This window comes from Eptesicus fuscus, chromosome 6, assembly GCF_027574615.1.
Source record: "Eptesicus fuscus isolate TK198812 chromosome 6, DD_ASM_mEF_20220401, whole genome shotgun sequence".
Taxonomy (NCBI): Eukaryota; Metazoa; Chordata; class Mammalia; order Chiroptera; family Vespertilionidae; genus Eptesicus; species Eptesicus fuscus.
The window spans coordinates 87,907,065-87,922,118 of record NC_072478.1 but is presented as its reverse complement, the minus strand read 5'-3'; the positions used below and the strand labels follow the sequence as shown (position 1 = coordinate 87,922,118).

General features: G+C 41.2%; 1 protein-coding gene across 3 annotated transcripts; it reads left to right on the top strand.

Moving 5' to 3' along the window:
• Positions 1 to 914: 914 nt before the first annotated feature.
• Positions 915 to 11,229, top strand: RBM22 (RNA binding motif protein 22). Of its 3 annotated transcripts, XM_008152219.3 has the most exons (11): positions 915 to 1,047; positions 1,493 to 1,546; positions 2,833 to 2,862; positions 3,473 to 3,605; positions 5,068 to 5,168; positions 5,275 to 5,447; positions 6,270 to 6,470; positions 7,403 to 7,567; positions 8,491 to 8,579; positions 8,759 to 8,890; positions 10,145 to 10,347. In XM_008152219.3, exons 1-11 carry the CDS (start codon positions 994 to 996, stop codon positions 10,273 to 10,275), a joined length of 1,263 nt encoding a protein of 420 aa, XP_008150441.1. In that variant the 5' UTR covers positions 915 to 993; the 3' UTR covers positions 10,276 to 10,347. The 3 variants fall into 3 exon arrangements, with proteins under 3 accessions (XP_008150441.1, XP_028017387.2, XP_028017388.2); XM_028161586.2 differs by lacking the exon at positions 8,491 to 8,579 and having other exon boundaries at positions 10,145 to 11,229; XM_028161587.2 differs by lacking the exons at positions 2,833 to 2,862; positions 8,491 to 8,579 and adding an exon at positions 2,924 to 3,027 and having other exon boundaries at positions 1,036 to 1,047; positions 10,145 to 11,229.
• Positions 11,230 to 15,054: the final 3,825 nt, after the last annotated feature.

Here is a 15,054-nt window from a genome sequence, read left to right as displayed (position 1 = left end):
GAATTCTTGAGGTGGAACTAGGCTATATTTGTGGTGAATGTATGTAAAAATTTCCTAACTGTATAACTAGAAGGTAAACTTCTGTACAGAAATTATACTTTATTAACCTCACTTAAAAATTAGGTGGTAAGTCTTAGGTAGTTCGATGATAGGATATGTAAAAAAATTATGAACGTGGTACCAGAATGCTTGAAATTAGTAAAATACTGGCACAGTGGTTATAAGTTGACCCCCAAAGATAAAACAATACCTGTACTGATCTTTAAGACACTTTTCACAAGTTGGAAAAACAGTACTATTGTCTTTGGATTTGTGGCTTCACCACTTATTACACGACCAAGAGCAAGTTACTTCATCTCTCCCAACCTGCTTCCTTTCCTATACTAGAAAAAGAGGGACAATCATACTTGCCCAGAGGGGAGTGGTTACCAGATAAAATACATGGCACCTAGCTAAATTTGAGTCATTTTTTGGGTATAAATGTCTGAAACACGTTTACACTAAAATATGGTTCGTTGTTTATCTGAAATTTAAATTTAACTAGACGTTCTGTGTTGTTGCTTGCTAATCCTGGCAACCCTTACAGGAGTGGTTGTGAGCACTAAACAAGACACTGACTGGCACAGCAAGGCGTTCGCCCAGCTTCGGCATCAGCGCTCAGTGGGAGCGAACGCTGCTTTAATCCCACCCCCTCGTTCATTACTTCTTCCTTTATTCTTTCCCTCAACTATTAAATAAGTCCGACAGATGTACTTGTGCTTCTTCATCCCAAGCAGGGACCCAGAGCGCAGCACCAGGTTTAACACGTCAGGACCACACACGTCAAGCCTTTCCGAGCGGGTGACGCCAAGGCGTACAAGGCCCCGCCCCCAAGGGCGCACGAGACGCACAAGTAAGACGTCACAGGCCGGGGAACAGCCGCGGGACCTGACGGGATTGTGGCGGTCCTATCTTCCAACTCGGAAGCAGCCGCTGCCTCCGGACGCTCTCAAGATGGCGACTTCTCTGGGTTCCAACACCTACAACAGGCAGAACTGGGAGGATGCGGTGAGTGTGCCTGGCAGGGGAGGACGGGAAGAGGCGGCGAGGCCGGGCCTCCCGCGGGCCGGCCCGGCGTGGCTGCGGCGCCGCCGAGGGAACTCCTGGGAGGAGCCAGCGCCGCGGCCTAGCTGGGCTGGAGCGGGAGGCCGGCGGGCGGCCCTCCTGCGGGCGTGGAGGGAGGGGGCTCAGCCAGGGTCCGAGACCAGCCTCCTTTGCATGCCTGCCTCCTCCACTCTTTCCGTGCTGGTCTCCTCCCGCCGCCTGCCGGAAGAGCAGGCAGCGCCCCCTCCCGCGACCGGGCCCGCGCTAGACCTCGGGTTCCTGCCCTGCGATTCCCCGCCCTCGCTCCTCGTCCCTCCCCCCACCCCCATCTCCCCGTTACCCGCTAGTGTGGCTGAGATGGCAGGGTCTTCGGAGGCTGGCCTTCAACCAGATTTCTCATTTTCACCAGGACTTCCCCATTCTGTGCCAGACGTGTCTTGGAGAAAACCCATATATCCGAATGGTGAGTGATGGTGTGTGAAACGGGAATTATTTGTATTCTGTCAACGTGGTGGTACTTGCAAACTGTCGGTGAACTTCTCTCAGCCAGGCAGAAGTAAGATGCTCCTTTACTAACCCAGGTCCATGACACTGGTCTGGGTTCTGTCCGTATAGTTTTGCCTTTTCCAAAATATTATAAATGGAATCTTATATAGCCTTTTTGGGTCTAACTTCTATTTCTTAGTTTACAAAGGACTGTCATGCTTATTCTGTCGCTTTGAAGCTCAGACAGTTCTGTGATGTAGGAGTCATAATAATAGCTCGGGTTTGTTGAGCGTTTACCTGGGAGATAGATCTATTAACCAGAAGCTGAGTTTATCTCTTTTCATATAGCAAGTAATGAGTGGGGCTGGGATTTAAATTCATATAGTCTCACTCCAGGGACCTCAGCAAGTTAGGAGAAACAGGACTAGAAGCTAGGTTTCCTTACTCCTAAACAAATGCCTTTTGGCCACTGCACCTTGTCTGTCTCTTTAATGTCAGGTGTTCCCTATCATCACAAATAAGGGTTAAATTCGTTAACATTGAATGTAATTAGGACTTAATTGTGATCAGTCTCAGGTGTTGATAGGTTGATTTGTGCAAGATGTTGAATAGCTTATGGCCGCGGTCGGCAAACTGCAGCTCGCGAGCCACATGCGGCTCTTTGGCCCCTTGAGTGTGGCTCTTCCACAGAATACCATGGCCTGGGTGAGTATTTTGAAGAAGTGGCGTTAAAAGAAGTTTAAGTTTAAAAAATTTGGCTCTCAAAAGAAATTTCAATCATCGCACTGTTGATATTTGGCTCTGTTGACTAATGAGTTTGCCGACCACTGGCTTATGGGAAGGGAACGTTTACTATATGCAGGATATCAGCACAGCCTATGCCAGTTACTTTCTGACTAAACTTTGTAAAAAATGGATTGGCCATGGCTCCATCCTTCCTGAATCAGGAACTGTGGGAACAGTTAGGAAGTTTCGTTCTTGGGAGACAGTAGTGAACCTAAAAATTGTGGCTGTTTAAAGACACATGCTACTTGGTGTTAGATCCATAAGATTCTTAAGAGATTAGAACTCATAGTAGGTGATTAGAATTTATACCTGCATGCGTGCCCCCCGTCCCGTCCCGTCCCGTCCCCCCCCCTCCCCCCCTTTAGGATATACCACACACATTTCTTGGGTTGTATTTGGGGAAGAAGCAGACATCTAGTCTTTTTTTTTTTTTTTTTTTCCTGGTACTCCAATTCTTTTCTGTTTTTTCTATTTCAGACCAAAGAAAAGTATGGGAAGGAATGCAAAGTAAGTATGTCTGTTAAAGAGTAATTATGTCATTTTATTTTCCTTTTTTCTACCAAATTAGCTTTCAACTTGCTGAACTTTGAGGTCTTCCAGTAAAAGTCAGTGCTACGCAACTTTCATATATCATTTATATGCTCATTGGCTGTTAACTGTTTAGTGTGTGAGGTAAGAAAATGAGCCCTTCAGTATAGGGGTTCTTAACCTGGTGTCTGTGGATGGGCTTTGAACTCCCTGAGATTGTATACCAAGTGTTGATTGTGCACATGAGAATTTTAGCTGCGGAGGAAGATCACAGCTGTCATAAGATTCTCAAAGGAGTATATGACACTCCCCACTCACCCCCAGAAGGATTAAGGGTTACATTATTAATGGGGTGGAAAGGACTGAAAATTCCTCTTTCTGTGCAATGTGAATTTTTTACTACTGGGGCAGGGTGTTGTAAATATGATTGAAATATCAAATGGCATTTAGGCTAGATGATTGCCAAGGTTTCTTGTAAACCCTAGATTTGGGGATCCTTTCTTTGAATCCCCCATTGTTAGTAAGTCTCCTGGGTTGATGGTCTAGGTCAGGACTATTCATACTCTGTGGCTCTTATTTTGTGTTAAAGATCTGTGCCAGGCCATTCACAGTGTTTCGCTGGTGCCCCGGAGTCCGCATGCGTTTCAAGAAGACTGAAGTGTGCCAAACCTGTAGTAAATTGAAGAATGTCTGTCAGACTTGCCTCTTGGATCTAGAGTATGGTATGTTTGCCCTCTCCAATAAATCTGAAAGTATGCAGGTGCCCTAGACAACAAACCAGTCTTTTAATCTCCCCTGTCTACTCTTCCTCCAGTTCTGACCCCAGTTTGGAATGTGTGCTGTGCTCTGCTTTTTCTTGTAAGGGGAGAACCATACTAGGCCATCCTAGAGAACTCCTGAACAACAGTAGGAACTTAAAGAAAAGTTGGGAATTAATTAGAACTAGCCTAAAACTCCCTCATGTGCATCCGTGTAGCCAAGGGGAGGAAAAGGCCTTGTTCCTATGGTAGGTAATTTCTTTGCCTTGGGCTTCTTTCTAGATCCAAAGCTTTTTTTTCACAATTCCTACCAGAAGTTCATAGGCTAATCTTGCTTTAGGTTTTTGCTTCAACTGTATTGATAGGACTGATATACTGCTACTGTTTCAGAGTAAGTGCTCTTTTTTCTTAACTGAAAGTGACTTTTTGTTTATGAGAAAATACTTTTTCAACAAGAGTTTCTGCTATATAGTAAAAGGAAAATAAGAGTTTATATATGGTAAATTCAGAAAGCTACTCTGCTTCTCAGCCCTGGTCACATTATTATTTTTTAATATTTATTGATTTCAGAAAGGAAGGGAGAGAGAGAGAGAGTGAAACATCAGTGATGAGACAGAATTATTGATTGGCTGCCTCCTGCACACTCCCTACTGGGGATTGATCTCACAACCTGGGCATGTGGCCCTTGACTGGAATCGAACCTGGGACCCTTTAATCTGCAGGCCGACACTCTTATCTACTGAGCCAAACCAACTAGGGCCCTGGTCACCTATTTATATGTTTGTTAAGGAGGGGTTCTGGTTCTATAATACAATGACCTGTTATATGACCGTGACTATCCAGACAATCTGTAGGACTAACCTAAAATGAATCACTTTTTACATTTATTTAAAATATGTTTTTATTGATTTTTTTTTGTGTGTGTGTGAGTGAGAAAGGAAGGGAGAGAGAGAAAAATATCGATGAGAGAGAACATTTATCAGCTGCCTCCTGCACGCCCCCTACTGAGGATCGATCCTGCATTGAACCCATGATCTCTTAGCTCCTGGGTTGACACTCTTGGTGCTTGGGGCGATGCTCAGTCCACTGAGCCACACCGTCGGGCTACATTTATTTGAAATAAATTGTGATATAATGAAAGCTAGATACATTATTAATTTACAGGTCAAGTCTGCCTATACCCAAAGTTTATTCATCTAAAAGATTTTCTAAAACATTTGTTTCAGAATCATGATAGCTCAGGAATTAGGACAATTTCTTAGAATGCTCTGTAGCAATATTTGCCTGATAGTGCTAAAGATTTTCAGTAAAAATATAGTAAAGCCTCTGGTACTAAATAAAATGGAGAAAGGATGATATTGTATTCTGTGTGTATATTCAGTAATGTTTTAAAATATGCCTGTTTTTTCCTCCTTTCCTTTACCAGGCTTGCCCATCCAGGTTCGTGATGCAGGGTTGTCTTTTAAGGATGACATGCCAAAATCAGATGTCAACAAAGAGTACTACACACAGAATATGGAGAGGGAGGTATGCTGCCACTTTCTTGGTGTAGTCTTATATTTGGTAAAAGAATCCTAGTGGATTGACACAGTTTATATAATTTATCTTCTGAATTTGCCATCCCTGTGTGTAGATTTCTAACTCTGATGGAACACGGCCAGTTGGCATGCTGGGGAAAGCCACATCCACCAGTGACATGCTGCTCAAACTGGCCCGGACCACACCCTACTACAAAAGGAATCGACCCCACATTTGCTCCTTCTGGGTGAAAGGAGAATGTAAGAGAGGAGAGGAATGTCCATACAGGTAAGAGCTGAAGTGCATTTTCAGTATTTGCTTTCAGATGATTGGTCATCTAAGAAGTGGGAGGTGCTAGTTTAAACAATTTCTGCTTTAAAATCTAAAAGTATATACAACTAGTATGGTATATATGTCATATCTTAAGACTGTTAAATTTAGGAAAGCTTGATTAAATTGTTCTTACGTATAATGGAGCTTTTACTTATAGCTGAGCCTTGGGAAGCTAAATTGCTGTGCTGTATAATACAGATGTTTACCCTGAGATGTAAGTCTTCACTATTATGGTATCACTGGCTTGAATCTCAGTGGGCCAATGAGGTCAGATTAAGGCCAGGCATCTAAGGGTGTGTGAGTATGTTTCCGTCAAGACTGCTAAGCATCTGGATTAGGAGCTCTTAACTTGGGGTTGGTTAACCCCACCCCCACCAAAAAAATTATTCCGTTTTCTAGGCCTGGGTCCATAGCTTTAATCAGACTCTGAATGGAATGCAAGGCCTCAAATATGTTAAGAACCATTGACCTTGAGAGGGATAACAATGTTTTGGTTACCCCTTGTTTGGGGGTGGATTGTGCCAAAAGATGTCTAAGGAAACTCTGCCGCCCTGGATGGTCATTTCAATGGATTTCAGGAGGCTGGCAAGTCCTTGTAATACAGTAAATCACTTGATATCAGCTCTATATCAATAATTTTGTTTTGGTATGACCAGGGTTTTAGTTTAAAAGTTATTTCCGGGTATATTTTTGGCACTTGTGTAGCTACTGTTGGGTGATATCTGTAAATTGTTTCTTTTGTTTAATCTTTATGCATTGTTCTTTCTTGAACCATAGGCATGAGAAGCCTACAGATCCAGATGACCCCCTTGCTGATCAGAACATTAAAGACCGATATTATGGAATCAATGACCCTGTGGCAGATAAGCTTCTAAAGCGGGCTTCAACAATGCCTCGTTTGGACCCGCCAGAGGACAAGACTATCACCACACTATATGTTGGTGGTCTGGGCGATACCATTACTGAGACAGATCTAAGGTTTGTGGATATAATTTTATGAGCTCTTTTTGCTTTTAACTGTCTTGGAATAACTTGTGGGGGGCAATAACAGGCAAGCATGATAATCCTTTAAAAATACATTTTTCTTTATTTTATAGTCAGTAAATATGTTGACTAGAATTTTTATAAAATTGTTCTTTATGATGCCGGAGTAGTAATGTTCAACAACAGTGCTTAGTCCATCCTTGCATGTGGTGATAATTACATGAGATTCTATTTGGCCTAATAGCCAAATAGAGTTTTTAGAATAGGGCACACAATCAAGTAGGCTTACTTATGTAGGGGAAGGAAAGTTTTGCCATTATAAGATTCTTATGGTTTAAATTGTTGGCTTTTCAAAGAAATTGGCATTTGGTAAATTTGTATGATTCTTGACTTGTATTTTGGTCAGCTAAATGAGACATCTGGGCAGAGTGGAAATACCTCTCGAAAAGAGATAAAGTAGAGAAGAAACTCCTATAATATAAGCTGCCTTGGTAGCCTGTCTCCACTACAACCCTAAGTGAGCTAGACAGTCCCCAGGGGGTGGCAGACTCTTCTCCTTCTCTTCCTTTTTTTACGACCTTTAAAAACATTTCTTTAAACATTCTTGGCTCGTGGGCCCTGGAGGCTGTAGTTGGCTATCCCCTTATCTAGGGTTTAGGGTCCTTAAGGAACTTGGGCCCCCTTTCCTCCATGGTGAAGACACTGAGATGTTGAATAAATTTTTTATTTGTTCATTATTTTTCTTTTCCTTTCAATACACAGCCTCATAGTGGGTAAGGTATTGGGAAAACTACCTGCAGGTAGTTAGGGAGATAACCATGGGGCCATGTACCTTGTGGTGAGTCAGTAGAAGAGTGAATAATCTGCTGTCACCCTCCTGGGAACGTGTGTGTGGTTATAATTTTTCTCTGCCTGTATCCCTTCAGAAATCACTTCTACCAGTTTGGAGAGATTCGGACGATCACCGTGGTACAGAGACAGCAATGTGCTTTCATCCAGTTTGCCACAAGGCAGGCTGCCGAAGTGGCTGCGGAGAAGTCCTTTAATAAGCTAATTGTCAATGGCCGTCGACTTAATGTGAAATGGGGAAGGTGAGGATAGACTATTTTAAAATAACTTTGAGATTTTCAAGAAAACTGTTTCATTACCTGGGGCTAGTGAGCTTTTGGTGAATAGGTCAAAAAGAATTTTTCATTGTCTATCTAACATTCATTCCTGTGGTTGTTCAAAGTATCCTGTTTTGGACTTTTATTCTGTGTTTTGGTGTAGTAATCTTTGAGGGTTCATGTATTATGTGACCAGTTACAATAGGCCAAGTATAATGCCAGGGCCTTAAGGTGGATTTGAGAGTATACAAATGAATTAGACCCAGGTTCTATCCTCTAGAGGCTGGCTGTCCAGTGGAGAAGAATAACTAATTTAGGTTTGAAAGTGATGAAATGCCCTGAAAGCTCAAAGGGGAACATGTTTGCTGGAGCCATGGAGAAGATTGCTAATAGCAGCAGTGACCGTTATGGAGTGCTTCCTGGGTGCTAATTAGGCTGTGTACTAAACATACATAGCTTGCCTCTTCTAGTCCTTACAATAGTTCCAGCAAGTTTTGAACCCAGGTCTTTCTGGCTTCAAAACATTTGGTCATGCCAAGCTGGCATGGCTCAGTGGTTGAGCATCAACCTATATGAACCAGGAGGTCATGGTTCTATTCCCGGTCAGGGCACATGCCCAGGTTGTGGGCTCGATCTCCAGTGTGGGGCATGCAGGAGGCAGCCGATTAATGATTCTCTCTCATCATTGATGTTTCTATCTCTCCCTCTCCCTTCCTCTCTGAAATCAATAAAAATATATTTTAGAAAAAACACACACAAAAACCCTTTGATCTTATCCACTCTGCACTGTGGCATTTAAGGGGAAAAAAGTGAGGCAAGGAGTGAAGAAACTCCATTTGACTAGGAAGCATGAGAAGTAGAGGTGTGAGAGAAGGGATACAGTGCTGATGTGTGTGTCTGTCTCTCAGGTCCCAAGCAGCCCGAGGAAAAGAAAAAGAGAAAGACGGAACCACAGACTCTGGCATCAAGCTGGAGCCCGTTCCAGGCCTGCCAGGAGGTGAGGGCAGGCTTTCTTGCTAGCTACAGATGCTCTGATGATCCCCGAGTGTTAGACCCAGGTCTCTGGCTCTGGCAACAGCTCTGTCTCCTCTCAGGAACTCCCAGATTTAAAGGCGATGGAAACAACATTGCACAGCTGTCTTCCCTTCTAACTTTTGGCTCTTTTCTCTCCTCCAGCTCTTCCTCCTCCTCCTGCAGCAGAGGAGGAAGCCTCTGCCAACTACTTCAACCTGCCCCCCAGTGGCCCTCCAGCTGTGGTGAACATCGCCCTGCCGCCACCGCCTGGGATTGCCCCACCCCCACCTCCAGGTACCTTCTACCTTCCTTCTTAGTAAATAAGTCTGACTTAGCCCCAAAAAGTTCCTTTGAAAGTCATGTCCATTGGTCTAAATCTTTTGAGTTTGCCCCATAGAATCCTCAAGTAAATCTGATTTGTTAGGATTCCTGATTTTTTTTTTTTTCCTGGCCTGCCAAGGAAGGGAAAGTCACCAGTTTTCTAAAGATCTGAGTATATTTAAAATCAGAATGGGAGTTAATAGATTACAGTGACATATGGCCAATTTGTTCCCTGTTCTGATGTAATCCCAATGCCCTAGAGCACCATTGCTTAAAGTGCAGGCTGTGGACATTCAACAGTTCACAAAGTGTTGTTACCTGTCTACAACGAAGATAAGGAGCTTGTGCCAGGATGTAAATGAAAGTCTTGATACAAAGAATTACAAGAAAATTAAACAGTGTGCTTGGTTGTGTAATTAGTTACACTCGGCTCACAGTCTTTACCTTGTTGGTGGCCAGTAGTACACAGTTGAAGGACTGGCACTTTGTTAGTGCTGCTCTAGGAAATGTCAGTGACAGCCCAGCCGGTGTTGCTCAGTGGTTAAGCGTCGACCTATGAACCAGAAGGTCATGGATGGATTCCTGGTCAGGGCACATACCCGAGTTGCGGGTTTGATCCCCAGTGTGGGGCATGCAGGAAGCAGTCGATCAATGATTCTCTCTCATCATTGGTTTTTCTATCGCTCTGTCCCTCTCCTTTGCTGAAATCAATAAAGTACATTTTTTAAATGTCGGTGACAGTGTGAACAGTGTAAGTCACAGGTGGCCAGTCCTCCTATGGCAGAGTTCTCATACTCTTTGAAGAAAGTCCTGGTTTAGAACACCCTCCATTCTAATATAAATCATTGAGGTTAATGATGACAGGTCTTCCATCATTTGATTCCATCAATTCAGGGTCAGCCTGATTTCTTCCTCACCTCCCAGATCCTGATGGAATCCTGCTTGGCAGGATCGGCATGTTTGATAGCTAGCAGGGGCTCAGATGACATATTATCAGATACCTTGAGCACTGTGCAATTTTCTGTTAACCTGGACTGAGAGGAATGGATTCCAAACCGAGGAAGTAATACAGGGAGACATTCCTAAGCAAGTCTTAAGGACTGACATTTTCTGAAGCTCCTTGTCATTCGGTTTATGTGCAAGTGGTATTGACCTTAGAAAGATGCAGAGGTTTGAAAGGTTGTCAGGGGAACTGCAAGCCTAACACATTTGTTCTCCCATCTGCAGGTTTTGGGCCACACATGTTCCACCCAATGGGACCACCTCCTCCTTTCATGAGGGCTCCAGGACCAATCCACTATCCTTCTCAGGACCCTCAGAGAATGGGAGCTCATGCTGGGAAACACAGCAGCCCCTAGCACATTATCACCATTCTGGGGCTCTACAGAAGACAGGGCGCTTAAAAATCCCAGTAAACAAATCTTGGAATAAATATATTTTTCCTTCCTTTGTAGTTTCCATAGTAGCTGAATGTGTTCAGATGTGGGCAGTCAGAAAACAATAGCCATGCTTTGATTGATGGACCTCAAATAAGCTGCCATTGACACATCTGGTTACTACTATAAGGTTACTAATAAAACTTAATGCCTGTTCCCCTTCTATGGGGAGCAAGCAATGGGGTGAATTGGAATATCCAATGGAGTTACCATCCCAATTATATGTTCATTTTGTATTAATTTTTTGGAGGGGGGTGCATTAACCTGCGGAAAGAATCTTTTGACCATTTTTATGTCCATTAGGTATTTTCCTTTTTATCATCTAAAAAAAGATTACTAGTACTAATCATTGTAGTGGCATAAGTGTGATTTAACACTTCTGAAGTCACACCCTCAGAAAGACAAGTGGAATCCAGCAGGCAGCTCTGCCCAGGTCTCTTCTTAACCTCTCCTTCCCTCAGTGATTACTAAAGGAATCTGGCTGATAGTTTTACTTCTCTACGCTACCAAAAGAGACAAATAAAAATTACTTTGCATTCCTTTTGGATGGAAACAAATGTCATGAAGCTGTGTATCATTGAAGAAACCTGGTGTCTGGGATGAAATTATTTTAAAGAACTTCCTGTAAAACACTTTAACAGACTGAAACGAAAAGCTTTGGAGTGTGTTTGAATGGAAGACTTGTGACCTCGGCTGGAACTTTGATCTTCAGCATTCACCTTCGTGTGTCTCATTTTAATTCCCCGCTCTGGGCAGGGAATTCTGTTTGGTCTTAGAATGTTTGGATATAACTGAATTGTAGATGGTAAAACAATTTGATGTTGTGTTGTGTTTTTTTGTTTTTAAAAAATTAAAACGGGTCAATTTTCCAGATGTCATAGGCTTATTTCTATATTTCTGTTTTCTTTATCCTTTGGTAGATGAACTGAGGTTAACGGAAGTTAAGCTATATCTAAATGTAAATTTTTGCTTTAGACTTGATTTTTATTTGTCTACTCTGATGATAAAAAGGCCCACAGCCAGCAGGTGGTTGGTAAACGGTAACTTTAAAAAAATCATTCTCATATTATACAAGTATTTGAAAAGGAGATGCAAAATTTATCTACAAATCCCTTTTTCCTGAAGACAAAATTCCATGTCACTTTTATCTAAAATATGTATTTATGGGATGGACATACTCTATATAACAAGCACCATTTTATAGCTTCACTGAAGAAATTTTGTTTTCCTCTAGAAGGTTTAAAAAAAAAGATATAAAAGAAACACTTCAAAAATTTGATTTTATTTCTAGTAATATAGGGTACTTTCAAGTATTTTGACACCATTTTGGGTAGGGTTTTGGGTTTATTGTTTGTGGGTTTTTTTTTGTCTACTTTTGAGCATATAGAAGATTTTAACCGTTTTGTGAATAAGATGAATCATGTAGTGTTTTAATAATTGCCAAATTTGATACCTATATATATATATGTATATATGCATAAGTAAATGTATGACTTTCCAATTGTCTATTGCCTTTTTGAGAAGGAAGATATTCTAAATTTTGTGCACTGTCTGGCAATGGATATATACATATTTTTTGAAAAGCGTAAGTTGAAGTGTAGAATAGATGCTCAATTAGTGTTTCTTAAGTCAGTCAGAATTATGAGCAATTAGATTTTGGCAAAAATAGGTGTTCACCAAACTCCATTTCTTTCTCTTCTAGGGCACACAGCTGGGGGTACAATGGTGAGAAGTAACCTTTGCCATTCCCAGACCTGGTCTGTGACAACATCTCACACAACCCTATGACCTCCCCCCGTCCCCCCCACCCCCAATCTGCTGGCTAAATGTGCAGGACCATTTCTGGAAGGTGGCAGTCACACAGCGAAGGGTGTAGGTTCCCCTGTCACTGCCTTGAGGAGAGCACTTACCTGAGGATTCTGTTGTAGTAAGCCATTGAGACCTGGGGATTTTTCTGTTAAAGCAGCTGGTGTTACTCTACTGAGATGTAGTCAAACCTGATCATAAAAAAATTTTTTTAAAAAACCATTTTTGTTTATACTAAGTAATGATTGAAACAGACTTTGGAGCCAGATTACCTGATTTCAAATCCTCATTTCAGCACCTCCCAGATGTGTGACCTTGGTCATGTACTTACCTCTGTCGAATTCTAATGTCTCACCGCCTAACCCTTTTCACTACCTGTATTATTGAGCTGCTTCCCTCATGGAGAAGGCTCAGAAGGAATAGCATCATGACAACTGAAGTGACTGTCCATGGGGCAAAGAGTGTGATGTGACAGATTTTTGGAAGGCAAATTATAGTCAGACATTGAACCTGAAATAAATGGAGGTGAAAGAGGAGGGGGTCTAGAGTGACCCCTGTCCCCAGGTCTCTGGCTTGATCACTTGGTTAAGGTGGTGTCTTGGTAAAGGTAATATTTTCCCTTCCTATGCTCTCTTCTTTGGAAACCACAAGCCCAGTCTATAATCAGTAGGAGGGGAATTACGACCCGCCTCCTGGTGGGGGGATTATATGTATTATTTGGAAGTCTAAAGAAGTAAGGCTTGTCCGTTTCCCCCCTTTATTGAGTCATATCACTATGGATTCATGGATATTTATTCTCTGAGGTATAATCCTATTCTGTGAGTTGCCTTTTCACTCTCCTGACAGTGTCCTGTGATACACAAAAGTTTTTAATTTTGTGTGTTCATTTTTTAAAAGTGTTTCATAGGTAATTGAAAATAATGAGTATTCTCTAATTTGCTGGTACAGGAGTCTACATTTTTATTGTTCATATTTTCTATATCTTTACTCATCTGTTTGATAACTGGTCAATAATTTAAAAACTATTAATCTTCCACTATGAATATAGGTTTATCATTATGTAAAGATCCTTATCACAACAATACTTTCTGACAGAAAGTCTTTGCTAGTAATATGGCTAGAACACATTTCTTTTTTTAAAAAATTTATTTTTCAATTATAGTTGACATATACTAGTTTGAGGTGTACAGCATAGTGACTAGATCACCTCATAAGTTGAGTATCCATCTGGCACAATACATAGTTATTGCAATATTATTGAATATATTCCTTATGCTGTACTTTATGTCCCCATGATTATTTTTATAACGGCAATTTGTACTTCTTAATCCCTTTCACCTTTTTTGCCCATCCACCCAATCCCCTTCCTATTTGGTGACCATCAGTTTTTTCTCTAGCTATGAGTTTGTTTTGTTTTGTTTGTCCATTTATTTTGTTTTTTATAGATTCTACACATACGTGAAATCATCTGGTATTTGTCTTTCTCTGTCTGACTTATTTCACTTAGCTCGGTCCACCCATATTGTTGCAAATGGCAAGATTTCATTCTTTTTTATGGCTGAATAATATTCTGTTGTATATATGCACCACTTCTTTGTTGATGGACACTTAGGTTGTTTCCATATCTTGGCTATTGTAAATAATGCTGCAATGAACATAAGGGTACATAAATCTCTTTGAATTTGTGTTTTGGATTTCTTTGGATATATACCCAAGAAGTGGAATTGCTGGATTAAACGGTATTCTATTTTTAATTGAGGAGCCTCCATACTGCTTTCCATAGTGTCCGTACCATTTTATAATTTCACCAACAGTGTATGAGAGTAGAACACATTCCTTTTTAAAAAATATCTTTATTGATTTCAGAGAGAGGGAGAGATAGAAACATCAATGATGAGAGAGAATGATTGGTAAGCCACTTCCTGCATGCCTCCCACTCGGGATGGAGTCTGCAACCCAGGTATGTGTCCTGACTGGAAATAGAACCGTGAACTCCTGGTTCATAGGTCCACACTCAACCACTGAGCACAACTGGCCGGCTAGAACACATTTCTTTGGGATGGTATTTGACTGGCTTATCCTTTTCCATTTCTTTATTTTATTTCTGTGTTATATTTTTAGGAGTGCTGCTTGTGAACAGCATGGAGCTGGAATTACTTACTACCCGATCTGTGAATCTGTCTTTAAACTGGTGAGTCCTATCCGTCTATATCTGTTGTGATAACTGATGTGGTCGAATGTATTTATATCACTTTATTTTATTTGTCTTTGCTTTTGCATTCTTTCTGCTGTCTATGGAATTGATTTCTCTGCTTACTGTTGCTTCTTAAATTCTATGCTTTCTTTCTGGATCCTTCCCAAAACAACGTTCTTTTGTAGTTCTTGCAGGGGTAAGTGGGAAACTCTTTAATATTTATTTGTCTGAAAATTTATTTGGCTCTCACTTCTTGAAGATTTTTTTTTTTTTTCATTCTTCTAAGTGTTGTTCTTTTGTAGGTAATCTAACTTTTTTGTCTGGGTGCCTTTGACATTTCTCTGTGACTTTGGAGTTGTATAATTTTAGTACAATGTTTCTGAAGTATGGATTTAATTTATCCTTCTCATGACAGGGTGAGGACTATGTGAGTTTATGTTTTTCATTAAGTCTGATAAACCCTCAGTCATTTGTACAATACTTCTGGAACTCCTGGTAGTAGTGTTGGGCATTTTAATTTTATTTTCCATGTCTTTCAACTTTTCTCTCTTGTTTTCCATTTCTTTACTTCTCTATGATACATTATGGGCACTTTTATTTTTTTATTTTTTAAAATCTTTATTGTTGAAAGTATTACATATGTCCCCTTTTTCCCCCATTGACCCCATCTATCCCACTTTGCCCCAGGCCTTCACCACCCT

Excerpts from the sequence above, each read along its gene's own strand:
- RBM22 (XM_028161586.2), top strand. The coding sequence starts at position 994 with ATGGCGACTTCTCTGGGTTCCAACACCTACAACAGGCAGAACTGGGAG. Across the intron at positions 1,048-1,492 it reads GGCAGAACTGGGAGGATGCG|GACTTCCCCATTCTGTGCCA; the intron begins GTGAGTGTGCCT and ends CATTTTCACCAG. Across the intron at positions 1,547-2,832 it reads AAAACCCATATATCCGAATG|ACCAAAGAAAAGTATGGGAA; the intron begins GTGAGTGATGGT and ends TTTCTATTTCAG.